Source organism: Parus major, chromosome 1 (assembly GCF_001522545.3).
Source record: "Parus major isolate Abel chromosome 1, Parus_major1.1, whole genome shotgun sequence".
Taxonomy (NCBI): Eukaryota; Metazoa; Chordata; class Aves; order Passeriformes; family Paridae; genus Parus; species Parus major.
The window spans coordinates 8,823,524-8,839,464 of NC_031768.1; the positions used below are offsets into that span (position 1 = coordinate 8,823,524).

At 34.6% G+C, this 15,941-nt stretch overlaps 1 protein-coding gene across 1 annotated transcript in view; it reads left to right on the top strand.

Annotated features, from left to right (window-relative positions):
* CFAP47 (cilia and flagella associated protein 47) overlaps positions 1-15,941 on the top strand; it is a 259,171-nt gene that overhangs the window by 129,040 nt on the left and 114,190 nt on the right. Inside the window, exons 49-50 of the mRNA XM_019008576.1 lie at positions 2,101-2,212; positions 9,008-9,136. Coding sequence (XP_018864121.1) covers positions 2,101-2,212; positions 9,008-9,136 — 241 coding nt within the window. The remainder of the gene's footprint in view (positions 1-2,100; positions 2,213-9,007; positions 9,137-15,941) is intronic.

Genomic DNA, 15,941 nt, shown 5'->3' on the forward strand with positions numbered 1-15,941 from the left:
TTATACTCTGCCTTTTCTTGCTTGGTTATACAGTCACTTCCTTGAGATTAAAAACTTAATTTTAAAATAATTCACCTTCTGTTAGTTCACTACTCTGAAAAAGTGTCCAAAATTTCTCTTGAATGACTGAAAATCAAACTTCCAGTCCATATTTACTTATCAGCAATCCATAGGCATTTCATGTTGAGGTCAACCATGCTAGTAGTGTTCCATTTACTTTGACATCTTGTGGTAGAAACTTGTCTGGTATGTCCAGTCTTTGCTAGAAACTGTACTACCCTACCCTTCTGCTTTTTACCCAATTTAAATTAATCACATTTATCCTACTTTTGCTTCTGTCTCTATATTGCTTTTTCCTTAAAAAGAAATCTCATTTTAACTGATCTTATTTGTATCCCTAGTAATTTGCTGTCATTTCTGTTGTCCTAGCTGTATTTTTTGGTACTTATCCTTTACTTTTGCAACATTCACCGTAAACTGAAATGGAATAGTCCATAAATGTAGGAGTGTGACTAATTTATTGTTTATATTTGAATAAATGAATCTTTCTCATCTTCAGTAAAAGTCCCACCTTTCCTATGCTTTGCTCTTTGTTGACAACTTAAAAGATTTTTTCTTCAGTTTTTTTTCTCCAAGTGCCATTTCAACAAGTCTTTTCATCCATCTCTTTTTTGGCCTTTTTTTTCCCTCTTGCCAAAACAGTCTCTTCCTATTCTTTCTGGTTGCTGTGCTTTTAATATCCAGTTTGAAATGCAGATTTATTGGGGGACAGGAAGACTGTTGCTTGACAGGTTTTTGCCTCTGTTTCTTGGAATAGAAATTCTGGATTTAGAAGAACAAGCACCTGAAAAAGGAGTTACAGTAACATAAACACCACAAATAGCGAATGTGTTGTAGGCAATGACTGTCTGTATCAGAAGGAAAGGTGATTTAAAAACTGGCTTATTTTCTACAAAAAATAATAAGAAAATATATTTACTTAAAAAATGAATGTGCATCTAATGCTGTTAGTGATGCAAGAGAAATCTTTGTAGATGCAGGTATCCATGCATTGGGTGCTTGACAGGCCAGTGCTGCCTGAACACTTCTTCCACTGATGCCTTTTCCTGACTTACCTAAAAACAGAGGCCAGGCAGAATTAAGAGAATAAAAGAAGATATATTTAATAAAAGGCCCTCAGGTACATTAAGGGCAGATGAAGCCTCCCCAAGGGGCTACACCCAAAATGGATGATGGTCATGAGTTTTTCAGACAGATATAAGTTTGGTCCATTTACATATCAGGGGTCAATTCTCCAATTACAGCTTCAGGTAATGAACTCATACACCCCTGTTTGCTACCCCCCCAATTCACTTCTGTTATACTTTGCAGGGCCTGAGGAAGTAGGGTGTCCTTGAATTTCAGGCCTAGAGGAATTGTTTTGTCTGACCAAAATGTGAAGACAGTTAACTAAGACTCTATATGGAATTCAGAATCATACACTAATGCAGTACAGGATTTCAAAAATATAAAAGCTAAAATCCTAAAGCATGACCACGAGCAGCTGCTTAGAGAATCCCTCTGCAGCAATCCTGTTCAAGAGAGAAAGAAATGAGATGCAATTAAAAAATACTCACCCTATATTCTCCCAATGAGCTTTACAGTTTGCAAATCCTAAAGTTCCATGTGTGAAAATTGTACTGGTCTCTCCATTGCCCCAATAGTTGCCATGCATGCCACGTATGTGTGTCATTTACAAAATGTGACATATCCAAAAAGCACAGTTTAATATCACTTGCAGTGTTGCAAATGATGTTAAAATGGCATCTTAGATTTTGCTTTGTCTATTTAGATGGATTGGTACTGCTGAACATCTTTGTTATATTTCTAATGAAAAGGTATGTAAAATATTAAGGGCCCAACTGTGCAAATCTGTGCTTACATAAGCAGTTCTGTGGTCTGAGCAATATACTTCTGATCATGTTGAGCAATGACTTCAAAATTTGTGCTTGAAATGATCTGTGTATACAAATGGATACGAATGGATAATGTCTTGATGGTGTTCTTGCAAGAGTTACTTGCTTTTGATGAGTTTTCCTCTTTGTGATTTGTCTTCCCCAGGTGTATTCCAATCTCTCAATGCTGAGTGGTGCCCCTGATCTGGCTGTCAACCCAGAGGACACTGCTGCTTACACTTTGAGTATCTCTCCCTGCAGACGAGGAGTCTTTCAAGGTACCATTTAGAACTCAAATCCATAAAATATCCCCATAAATTAGCAGGTTAAATCTGTCTGCACCTAATGCTTTCATTTGTTCTGCATAATCTTTCTTCTGGAAACAAGGTTATCCTTACTGGTGATTCAGGTTTTTAAGCTGGCTCCTATTTTTATTTTTAAAGGTATCTTACTGCTAAATATGTGGTCAGGTTCTTCAAATATGCCAGCATATGAAAATTTTATGCATTTAATTGGTCTCATGAAAATTGACTAAATAGGCAGTAATGATTTTTGAATTATCACCAAGGTTGTGGATCTAAATTTAATTTTCCAAAAGCTGTTTAATCCCTGTAGTTATGTTAGTAGTACTTGTACCAAAGATGTAAAGGCAGAGACCAGAATTTGATTTTTTCCCTTAAATAATTTTCAATCTGTTGGTCACAAGGAAAGAGTACACAAATAGAATCCAGGGAATTCGGTTCTTTCTTTGACATATATGGAGACTGGGGGAGATCTAAAATTAATTGTACATAATTCACATCCATCCATGTTTATAATGGTATTCTTATGATACAATAGCAAAATTCTTGATTGCTGTAACCAATGTCAGAGTCCCATAATTAATGTTTTGTCCTGATTTTCTTTTTTTAAATAAAAAATCATGTTTAAAATTTTTTAAATGTTTGGTAATGGTTCTAGAATTTCATCATGCTCATTATTTACCTCATAATGTGAAAAGCATGGTTTTGAGAATGCAACTGTACAATCAGTCTTTGTCTTCCCTGTAGGGTAATTATTGTAGTAACTCTCAGGAGAGAAAAGTACAAAGGTGTTTGGGAGGGAATTATGGAAACAGAAGAGACCATCCAAAAGGAACTGAGCAGCACTCAGGAAAAGAGTTGAACTTCTTAAATGAAGGGTTTCCCAATAACAGATAAATCTCTCAATACAAAATGCTTAGTGTGTAGTTTTGAATTTGTGGGTTCCTAACTCCAAGCACTTGATTCTGCTGCATTCTTGGACAATTGAGATTAATGACAGCTGTTTTCTCAGCATTAAAAAGCTATTAAGGCTTGTCCCTGAGGATGTCGAACTATGCTCCTTTGGCCATTTTGTTTTTAGTACCTGATATGTAAAATGTAACTAATAATGCCATCTCAATTCACAAGTGATTTGTGCAAATAAATTAATACTTGTAACGAGGCTTGGCCTAGTGCCATAGGAAGATTTCAGTGCCCTGATCTGTAGCCCTGGAAAAAAAAATAAATCACACTATATGAATAGGAGTCAGCTTTCAATGAAATTGTAACCATCAAAAATGTGCACCAGGAAATATTGAGGATGTAATATATTTTAACATGCCTTTTTTTTTAAGCATTAAAGATTTAGGAATAGTCTCTTCTTCTGCCTTAGAAAATCCCCAGTACTTTTATATATAATGAAAGTTTCAGTAGAAGAGGCTCCAAGGGATCTATAATACAGCAAATTAATACCAGGTGATAAAAGCAATGCCTTCAAAGGGACATAGATGGCCTGTTCAGATCTACATCTCCAATGTTCTCTCCTCCCCTTGCCTTCTATCACAATGGTTTCTATTATGTTTTAAGGTATTATATGTCCACTGAGTGAAAAAAGAGAGAGCAGTCAGTTTCTCTAACCTAACAAAAAGTTACTGGTTCAAATGCTGGGAAGCCACATCTACACTTTTTCTCAGAAAAGTTCATTTTATTTTTCACTTTAAAATAAATTGATAGAAGGGTAAAATTATCCTTTGAAAAGGACAGGACCCAGTTATGTACAATCCACCCCCTGGTTCAGGGCTTGCTTTAATCACTACCTCAGGAAATCATGTTCATCCTTCCCCTGGAACAGAGACAGGTTTGGCTCTCTCAAAGAAATCTGTGCACACTCTCTGATCATTCAGCTGCTGTATCAGGGAGAGGTGTGGAGGGAAAAGAGGACACTATCACAGGTCTGAAAAGTAGCAGCTGTTTTTGTCTGATGTTAGGTTTGATGTAAACCTAACTACCAAGTGTCCTATCTAAGGTAATGTGTTAGGAAGTGCTTTCTTTGTGGCTTCAAGGAGAATGGAAGTGTGTCTACTTCAGACTGTGCAAGACTGGAAAGTCAGATTTGTTCTCCAGAGCAGAATTTCCAGGTCCTGAGAAGCTTCAATGTCAAAGATATATGTATATATATATGAATGCATTTTTGGCTTTCAGGATATTTCAGCAGCCATCCTGAATCTTGAGAATCAGAAATAAGATGTAGCTGATTCAAGTGGGAATTAGGCAGAACTCAGGAATCTTAATCCTTTCTAGGTTCAAGATGCCACAAGAAAAGTATAATTTAACACCCCTCACCCCTCCAAAGAAAAGAAGAAAAAAGTTCTCTCTATTCAGTCTAGTTAATCCGTTTAGAAGGAAGAAAATAATCCATGGGGTGAGCAGTTTAGCTCAAATGACTGAAAATAAAAACCAGTGCTCCAAAGCTATCTGCAGAGGGAGTAAATTTTATCCTGCAAGGAAAAAAGAACAACTGTTTTGATACCTAGCTGAAGACTGTCATAATATCAATGAATAATTTCAAGTCTAGAACTTCCTAACTTGTAAGCATAAAACTTTGTATGTAGCCTTGGTGTTCTAACACTGTTTTTGTCATATTAAAATAAATTCTAGTAAAAGAACTTTTACCATATAAGTTGTACTGAGCAAATGGTTTGCATTTTTCATTTATTTTCAAAGTCCTTTTATTTCCAGAATTATATAGCTGCAAAATTATGCTGCTTTTGCTTTCTGTCTTGCTGTTTTATGGTTGCAAAGCTAAAAATGGGCTCAGTTATTTTCCAAAGCCTATTTGGAAGCATTCCAAAAGAGGGCTAATATTACATGTTTCAACCAGTTTGTAGGTGCATGACAGCTTTAACACAGAAATAATAGCAAATAAACACCTCAAACAAGATTCTGTCACTACATAAAATTCTTCAGCAGTCTATTTCAGAGTAATTGAGCAATTTTCTTTAGGTTTGATAAAGCATCTCCTACAGTTGCTTTATATTTTATCAAGTTTTTATTTGTGTTTTCTACAGAATAGACCAGAATTTTTCCAGAATACAAGAAAACTCATAGAACTTGAATATGTCTTGTACAAAAAAGCCACACACCTTTCACAGTCAGTGCTCTTTTATTCATACAATCCCCTAGCATTTTGAAAGGAGCTTTCTAGCTTTATGTCTCATCTTTCATTAATTTTTAAACTAAATCTATGTTTAGTAGGAAGTGCTTTTCCATGCTGCTTAGAAACTTAAATTGAGGAAAAAGGGCAGCATGTTCCAGGCCTGTCAGATGCAGTTGTGGTGAGGTGGTGAACATCATGCCTATATGTGCTGGCCTGTAAATGAGGTTTTTCTTTTTTTGTTTGTTTTTTGGGTGTTTTGTTTTTTTTGTTTTGTTTTGTTTTGTGTGGTTTTTTTTGTTTTTTTTTTGTCAGTAAAAAAACTACAGGAAAATGAATTGGTTAGATAGCTGCATAAATTACATTGATGTAAAACGTTTCTGTGGGAGCAACTGTACATAGATTTCATAGGCCAGAAAAAAAAACAAACCAGGAAAAGATAAATACCCCTCCTCCTATGACCAAAACCTTATTAAGTTCATGTTGGTATATTTAATCCACAAGCCAAATGTTTCTTTATCTTTTCCGATTTGTGTGATGAATTCTGTGGCCTTAGAGCCTTCTGTTCTTTTTTCCAGTTAAAACATTGGGATACTGTGGACTTCTATCATCTCTCTGCAGCAGAAACTAATCATGCACACTATGTATCTTTCCAATATTCCATTTAAGTTATACAGAAAGGAAAGCAGTGAGCATTTCTTGCTTTCTTAATTGTATTCATGGATACAGATACAGGGGGTGTGTAGTATAAAGGCAATGAGTCAGTCTAACATGGGGTCTTGTAATTACAATTTTATTGAGAAATAAAACAGCCTACCTCCTTTTAAAGGGATGAATCTTTGAAGCAATAGAAAGCAAGGTTTTGATATTAATATGTTGACTGCAGTTGTATAAATTGTTTCAACACTGGCTAGTAAAGCTAGAAAATATGCAATGAAGTTTGACCAAGAAAGCTTTTAAAGGAATGATGTGTCAGCAAAAAGATTTGCTCCTTGATTTATGTAAATTTTAATTATTAATTTTCAGCATAATTCTAGAAATACTTGTATTATTGCTTTTAAAAGTTTAGGATCATATATGCAAGTTTAGTGTCTTATATATATGCAAAAAAAAAGTTAATGAGTCTTGTTTTCTAAAATAAATGATGATGGCATAATTCTGTGGCCAGTTGGGAATTGTATCTCTGGGATGTAGATAAAATCTGGTTTGGTCTTGAATGTATGGTTTAAAGATTGTTTGCCATGACATTTTAGCAGGTTACACTCTTGTGTAACGTGTGACAGAGAAGTCAGAACTGAGCAACTGGATTAAAAAAACCCAACAAGACCCCAAACACTGAGGAGTGCTGTGCTTGAAAAGATTATCATTTTTCAGTGGTTTTGTAGCATCAATAATGAAAATTATTGAGATGCATTGATAAGTAAAAGTTCTGTAAGATGACTGTGCATTCACAGCCAGAAGATCAGAACTTTCTGTGTCAAAGCTCTTTAAAAGCATAGGAGCCAAGCTCAGCAGAACCACATGAAAGACGTAAAATTGCTTTTTGTATTTTTTATTTGAAATCTGTCATTTTTGATGCAGTTTCTGCACATTTCCAATGTATTATTTATGAATTCATAGAGTACAAAGTATTTTTTATTACTCTTCATTGTATAAACTCTTTTTCCCATCCTGAAAAACATGTCTTGACAGGAATATTTTTGTAGCCCATAATTTGAATAAATTAATGAATTTATGTATCAGCTGCTATCTTAGGATCCAGTAGGGGTCAGTGGGTTGCACCATTTTCTCCCAAACCAGGAGAGTATTCTAGTTAGGAATACTCCCTAGGAAAATATTCTACCCTAATTTGTAGACTTAAGTCATGCAAGTCACACTATGTACTGTCCTCACTGATAAGGATTCTGCATTTTAGATTTGACATGAAATTAATACTCTTTTTTCTTTTGTCATTTGCAGTTCTTGTCAGCAATAATGTTATTTATTTTCCCCTACTAAAAAAAAAATAAAAAAAAAATCAAATAGCTTTGATCCAGTCGTAGATATTTGATGCCTGTGAAAATTATGAAAGACGATTTATGAATATTTTAAAATTAAGCAGATAAACTGAGTTATAAAATGTATGCCATCTGTAGTAAAACTCATTACTTTTTCTAGAAATACTTTGGCAGATTTAATTGAGAGCCTTGCACAGGTCTGTAATCACCACATCAATTCAGCCACCTTTATCAATCAAGATTATAACCTCATTATTATTAATTCTGTTTGTTTGAAATCTGGTTTTCATAAAGGAGGAAAATGGAGTGTCAGCAATTATACTGCAATTCTTCACTGATTTTTTGATCATGCAATTGGTGGACTATCAGCACAGTGGTTTAGCAATTCAAGTAGTTTTTAGTTACCACAGTCCCTCTCACAGCTCTTGAAATATTCTTGGATATTAGTAATTTATTCTGTTGGAACTTTTCAAGCATTCTAATATTTGCTGCAAATAAAAATTAATTATTCAAGTGCTTCAGCAAATTATTTTGATGCTTTTGAGAATATGTTTTGTACAGAGAACAGAAGTCAATCTTTGTTTTACCATCTCATTACTTACAACTGTGATGACTCCTGTTATGTCCCTCTTCTCCCACACTCATATATGGACAATTCATGATTCTGAAATACAGAAAATTGGTAAAAAAAATCGTCCATGGTCACTGGAAGGAAGAACTATGAGGAAACATTACTAAAATTTTAAAATGAGGTGTAAAAAAATATTATTTACTGTAAGAAGTTGATAGAATTTATGAATGTATTGATTTTCAGCATTTAGCCAAGAATTTTTGATCAACTTCAAAGGTATAATTTTGCAATTTTTTTACAATTTTTTGCAATGTATTTGAATATTGAAGGACAGTAACTTAGATGCAAATAGATGTTATGTGGTACTTCCAAAAGTTTGTATAGGTTTAAAATTTTTAGACAGAGGCACAAAATGGAAGAAATTAAACCTGCTAATTAAAACCAGTATATCAAATATTCCAGAATAACCTTTATGTTATTTAAAGGCACCTATACATACTAGATTTTGTGTTATTAAATAGAGATATGGCAATTTAAAAATTCAGGATTTACAGTCTCTCCATATTTTATCTTCTTGACATATTTGATTACAATTTAACGTACAATACAAAAATGTATTACAGGAATATTTTAACTGTTACAGTTATTCTCTTATAGCACTTGAATGAGACACTGTCATTTAAAAACAAATTACAGAAACAATCAAGATTATGCACAGAAAATTGAGCTTGGAAAAAGATACATTTAGTGACCACCAGGTTTTGTAACTTTTATGAAGTCCTTGTTTGTATTGTGTTTCCTACTACTGATCTTTTCCAGGTGCTCATTATGGATCTCTTCAGGCAAGTAGAAGAGCCCTTTGAGGACAAAAATTGGTTAATTTCCTTGCACTCACTCAAGAGATATTTTTTAATATCATAAATTATAATTGGATGGCTGACACCTGGAATGGAAGTTTTACTTTATTTTGTATTAGTTTCAAGCTGAGGAAATACCTGTACATGTCTGGCAGTCTGTTTTTGTGAGGCTAATGCCTGGGTAATTCAACACCTGGTGTCTATTTGTTTTAGGTGTAATTTCATTTGTTGCTCAAGATGAAGACCAGCAGCAGCCTCAAGGCAGCAGCTCACCACAGAAGACAGATGGTAAAAAGGCCCTTCAGAAACTGTCAGCAGGGACTCCACAAGCTCTTGATGCAGGTAACTTTGGTATGTTTGTTATTATGGATGCATATGTTGTCAATTTTTATAAAATTGTATCATAATGTGTTTTAAAATTAAATGAATATTTAGTATGCACAGCCTACAAACAATATATGAAATTCTCCTTTTATGCCTTTTGGAAACATTTTTATGAAATGTGAAGCTGAGTTTTTTCTTTTCTCCCCTCTTTTTACAGCAATGTCACTGACTTGCTTCTTGTTGGAGAGGGTCAGAATGTTTTTAATCCTTTCTTTATAGCTCTCCAGTAATAGAGATGGTGCTGATGTCAAAGCAAGCCTTTTCTGGACTTCATATCGCTCTACTTCTTTTCACTGTGAAAAATCTTTCTTAGAACAGTGAGTCAGAGATAACTCCTTTGGTACAATGAAATCAGAAAGAGAAAATTACAGAATACCTACTTACTTTCATATTGTCACAATCTACTTTATTCTAAGCAGTATCTGCATTACTTTTGAGATTTCAGGTGTTCCAGAGGAATACTTCTGTGGTTACTCCAAATAGACAAAGCCATATTTTTTGTGTTTTTAGATTAATTTATCCTCTTTCTTATTTATGTCTGCAAGTTTAACTTTGCCTACAGAATCATGTTCTTTATCCTTTTAATATCCAATTTAGTATATATTTAAATTATCAAGCTTTTTTTTTAATGATTAAAGAATATTTCTTGCAAGGAAAGCCATCAAGGAAAGTTTTAAACTAAAAAAGTTGCTTTACTCAATATTGATTCTTAGGAAATTGAGAAGGTCTTCAAATTGGAGGTCTCTTTGTCTTTATGACTGTATTTTCTAGATAAATTGAAACTAGAATTTATCAAGATCTAAAAATAATTAGAAGCTAATTTTATCAATAAATTAGAAAAAAAATAAGTCAATTTGAATACCTGAAAGTCTGTTCTTTTATAGTCTATTAATATCTGTACAGCAATGGGGAAGTTGGTTGACATTAAAACTCAGCATCTAATTGGAACTTTACAAAAGAAAGATTTTAACAGAGATTAAATTAAGGTGATATATGCAAATAATATAGTAGAGACAAGAATTCTAAATTTCCAGATATTAAGTGGAATTAATAATAAAAACAATATAAAGGGTGATTCCAGGTAAACAGGAGATATCTTGTAAATCTCTTCAGAAAGCCTGAGAATATTAATGAATTTAGTTAAGCTACAACTACCCAAATGAAACATTTCTTCTAATGAGGTATTTGCAAATTTAGGAATCATCAGTCCAAAACTAGCAGCACAGCCAAACACAAAGGATTTAACTGAAAGTAACTGAACATAGATGGTTAAGCTGGAAAATAATTTAGGAGAGTGGATGTCTCAGTACTGTCCTTTTCACTGATGTGAGGATGCTGTTCATAGGTAGAAAATCCAATGTGACTCCATGGTTTGCTGTTATCATTACTGATAATAATTTTGCTCCATTTGATTCCCCAATGACAGTGTGAAACTGACTGGTCCATTTATGCATTTAAAACAAATTTTAAACATGTTTAACACATTAAAGTACAATAGATTAATACAATAAAATATCAGTCTAATATCTTGCTGAGAGGAGCCAGGTAAGCAGCCCCAAATCATCTCCCTCTTCTGTTGCACGCTAATTTACATGGAAATAATCACTCCCACACAGAGAATCCCATTGGTAGCTGGAGAAGTCTGCCCACCTTATTCCTATATGGCTGCCTCAAGTTATTTCATCTTCTCTTTAAATTGCCATTTTTTGCTATTTTTGTGCAACTGTAGTTTTATGTCTTTGTCTTATTGTGACCTATGTGTTTCTAGTAAACTGTACTGACTCAAGCTGCAGGACTGCTGGCAATGTTTAGGGCATCATTAGGATTGCTTTCCAAAGTGGACTTAAAGTAGGATGTGACATGACCCTTCCCTAGTACTGTGTCACTTAATAAAAGTTTTTTTTCTTCTTCAGTGCAGTGGATATACCCTTACAATACTCACAGGCTTCAATCTCACCTTTAAACCCACCAACTGCATTTAGTCATTTCACAAAACATTATCTGTCATCACAAGCGTTTACCTGTACCAGACATCTTTACCTTTTGCAGCTGGAGAAAAGTACCTGATGAAAATAGCTAAATAGACATGGAATGCAGCAAGATCTGGTCTAAAATACATGATAGTCCTCTTCTGAAATTACTTCAAAGAGGAACTAACAAAGTCTTAACTTTACCCTGCATAGTTTTCTTCTACACCAATGTTATTTGCAGCAGTTTTACATTAAAATTAATCATTGTGTGACTTTTCATAGTAGAATGAAGGATGGATGTGTCCAAGATTTAGGATTTATGAATTGCAAAGTGAACACCAGTAGTAGAATGAATACCCCTTGCATTTGTCCAGAGGCATAACACTATGAAGTGAATCTTGAAAGTGAGAATCCCCAGAGCACTGGAACAGAAAATACTGGACTTCTGATGCGGAGAAAATGGATATACAGACTAAAATCAGTATAGTCCAAAACAAATACGAGGTTTTCCATAGCTGAGTAAGATTAGGAATAAACACATGAACACCAAACTTTTGTGTCTTGCTGTTAGTCAGGGAAAATTACTCCTTTTAAACATAGTAGAAACTACTACCTTGTTATGCACTCCTCAACATTCAATATCATCTTTGGGCACACATACATATGCATTAGGTAGATATAGATGTTATTATTTACCTTTTTACTTTTTTAATTTCTTCTTCAAATTATGTTGTAAGTAGGACTGCAGCAGCAGATGTTCATTTCTAGATGAGCTTTCATACATTCTTTTTAGAATTTCCATCAAAATCACTCATCATGCTCTTCCAATTATTCAGAATCTTAGGATTCTGAAATTTGTTTGTATTTTTCTTCTTTTCCAGATGTATTAACAAAAAAAAGCACATTTTGTTCTTGCAGTAAAAAACACAGCAATTCCTCCTGACAAATCCTTTTTATGCTGCCTTGTACAAGAGGGGAAAAGAGAAAACAAACCAAAACCCAAGTAGAAAAATGTCTGCAGAGCAGATGTAGTGACAGGGGCTTGCCCCTTTCTAAACTGGTGTGGGGCTTTAGTTCTTTCCAAGACATATTTCTGTCTTTGAAGAGAAGAGGTCCTAGAGTTTCTTTTCTCATGGGAATCAAAAGTAAAATGAGGCTAAGTGGTTGCTAAGACTGAAAGTAGAATGCTGCTTGTCTTTCATGTAAGAGTGATCTTTAGATATTCCTATATTATCAAGTGCTAAAATCAGAAATAAATGTTAGCCATTAATAGGTATTTGTTTCACAGTCTCAATAAATGCTACACTCCTCCTATAGGAGTGAAGCCTCCTAAACTCCCGAAGTAGAGGGAATTTTTCTGCTCTGGAGTTCATGGTAACTTCTTGAACTGAATTGTCTGAATGCTCCTGTGTTGTGCTCTTTTCTGTGCAGCCCTTGGGCCACAGGGAGGGTTCCTGGCTCAGCTCCTGCCAGTCCCACTCTGCTCCCCAGGAATCATCCTCTGGCAGTGGGAGTTGTGAAGTTGCTGTGGTTTCTGCAGTGGCTAAAGCCTGCACTGCAACTGCAAATCCCCCTCTTGTCTTCCAGCATCCCTCACACTCTCTCAGCAGCAAGACTCAGCACAGACCTGGCACTTAAACAATAGCTTTTGATGTTCCTGCTGGCAGTGATGTCTCACAGCATTTGTACAAGACTGGGCAGTTTTGTATGGGCTGTCTGTGGTGGCTGCCCATTGCCTTTATCCAAAGCTTGTACTTCCCATTTTGTTTGTCTTAGGGAATGCATTTAGATTTTTGTGTCATTGCCAAATATTTGAATTTCCTTGTACTTGAAAGGCTAAACATCAGAAAGATACACAACTTGTGAACAGGCCATGATGAAAAAGCACAGTCAGAGGGGCCAAGCCAGACATTCATTTTGGCAAAGCCTGGTTTAATTGTCTTTTTAAACCTAATTTATGCTTCAACCAGGCTTTCAATGACAGGCAATGTTTTCTAGCCTAAGCTGTCATTGCAGATCTTATGAGATGTCTCTGATTTGAGTGTCTTTCCTGTTGAGTTTAAAAACTGCTTCCTAGTGACTCTTCAAGCATCTCATGCCTTTGGAAGGTAACAGTACTTGCACATGTGCTTCTCCTGGACTTCCAGGCTTGAAATCAATCCCTGAGGGCTGAACATCTGTGGGAGCATTATGGGATATTCTTATAAGGAAAATAGTAAAATAATGTCTTTTTCTAGCAACTCTTGAAGTGATTACGGAGTAGCAATTGTCAAAGTGATTAAGAAGTAAACAGTACTCAGGATGGTAAATATATTAAAAAGTTTAGCATTTTTTCATTATAATTTTTTAAAACACTCATAAGAACTGAGTATGTGATGGTAAATAGTAGGATTTATTCACTATTAATGCAGTAAGATGTTTCACATACCTTCAATATATTAAAATATAATTGATACATCTCACGTGCATATTTATTTCTGGAGTTAATGTATTTTTAAGAGGACTTTTCTTTAAAATCAATTTGAGTTATGAGCCCATACATTTTGACTGGGTAGTTAAGCAATTTTTCAGTCCAATCTATATTCTGTATGTTCATGCATGGTGTGTTCCAGCTTCAGATTAATTTAAGTCTCCCTCTTCAGGGAAAAAAATAAAGACCTACACAGACAAAATAATCCCTGTGTAAATTGCATGCATATTTGCAAATTTAAGATACCAGACACAGCTTGGTTTGTTTGTGGGGTTTTTTGTTGGTTTTGTTTTTTGTTTGTTTGTTTGTTTGTTTTTCTGTGGTTTTTTAATAGCATTTTTGCATCTACAGCTATACTTATGCCAATGAATACAATTGGGGAATGGTATAGCATATGTAGAACATTAAGTATTAAACTGTTTTATGCTTTTTTCCTTTGTTAAAGACATTGCTCAATTATTGCTAGCTTTCTCAGTAGGTGCCTTTCTGCAGAACTGCAGTCTGCTGGTTGTTAGGAATTTTCCTGTGCCCTTTTGTGACTCAGAACAGCTTGATTCTCCCAATAAACTAACATGTTGTTTTGAGATAATCCATATATAGCAATGCTTAAAGGACCTCTGGCCCACATGGAGTTTTGTGGGGCATGGTACTGTCTGCAATTAAAAATCTGTGCAAACAATGCATGGTAGCCCATTTAAAAATATTAACAAGAGCAATCTGTGATAGCTCACAAAGTAAGGCTGCTGATAAACTTTAGGTTGCATCACCCTTCCTGCAGCAGGTGTTGTAATATTGCTGTGTTGAGAAGGCAGGTAATGTTGTATCTGTACTAAACACACATTAGTCACTCCTCTTGTAAACCTGTACATCTGTATATTTTTGGATATCATAGCATGGAGGATGGCATTTGCATATAAAGAGATTAAATTTTATTACCCAATTTAAATGTCTGTGATGTGCATTATGCTTGTTTTGAAAGTCTGTATAGGCTGTAAACTGTATTACTGAGAAATACATCATTCTGTCATGTCTGGCAGACCTCAAATGTGTGTATATGGAATTTCATCAATTAATAGCCCATTTAATAAATAAAAATACTTTGAAAAACAAAATCCATAGAAGAAATAATGAGTGAGGCTCACATGTCAGGTCCAGGTGTAAGCCCTTACTAGTTTTCTGTGACAGAAAACATTCAGAGTGATATGAAAAAGTAACATTTTTGTAACCTAAGAGGAAATGAGCAACAGAGCAGCAGCCTCCCTGCAGCCAGTGCCCTTGTTGTTATGCTGGAGCATTTGACATGCTCTTTCTAGGTCATCATTTTGCCTTTCCTACCTTGTCATGCTTACAAACAATTATTATTTTACCCTTTAGCAAGTAATGAATTATAAACACACAGAGAGTACATAATGGTAATGAAAAAGAGCACTAATATTTACCAGTTCCTTACAGTCATATAAGCGTGTCTGAGGCTGGAGATAATGAGGTGAGGAGAGGATAGAGGGAAGGTCCCCATCAGTCTCCTCTATCATCCTTTTACAATTTCTGTGACCCGTGAAAGTGCTCACTGAGCCAGAAAACAGGAAAAAGTCAAACTTTATGGCCTGATACATGGGACAGTTCCATGGGAAGTGGAGTTCAAATCAAACATGAGATTTTTAAAAAAGTCTTACAGTGTGGAGTTCTTTTTCTAGCTGAATAATGACTTGAATCTTTCACATTAATTTAAATGTTATGAAACATTCAAATTAATCTTTCACAAAAAATATATGAAATTCTCCCCAAGATATTTGACATTCAAATTACTGCATCATCAACAATATTATCTAAGGGTGAGAACAGCTTCCTTCAAGGTTTATGTTCAGTCCCTCAAGCAAAGGAAAGCATTGAATAAACATTCTCAGAGCCTGTTTGGACAATCTGACTGTTAAGCTAATTTGTAAATAGATTTACAAATCCAGAGAAAAGTTTATCTATCTATCTATCTATCTATCTATCTATCTATCTATCTATCTATCTATCTATCTATCTATCTATCTATATCTACATATATCTATATATCTATATCTTCATATATTTATATATATTTATTTATTTCAAATTTCTGAAAACTGCAATTCTGAGATACCAATTAAAACATTAGATTGAGTCCAAATTATGTTTTTAATATGACAATGGGTATAATTCCCAACAGGAGAAGAAAATAAACATTTATCCTTCCAATCTAATTTCCTCTTCTTCTTCCTCTTGATATTATTGTTGCTATTATTACAAGTAGTGCTAGACATTCATAACTAGACAAGCCTGCACCGTGTACTGCTGT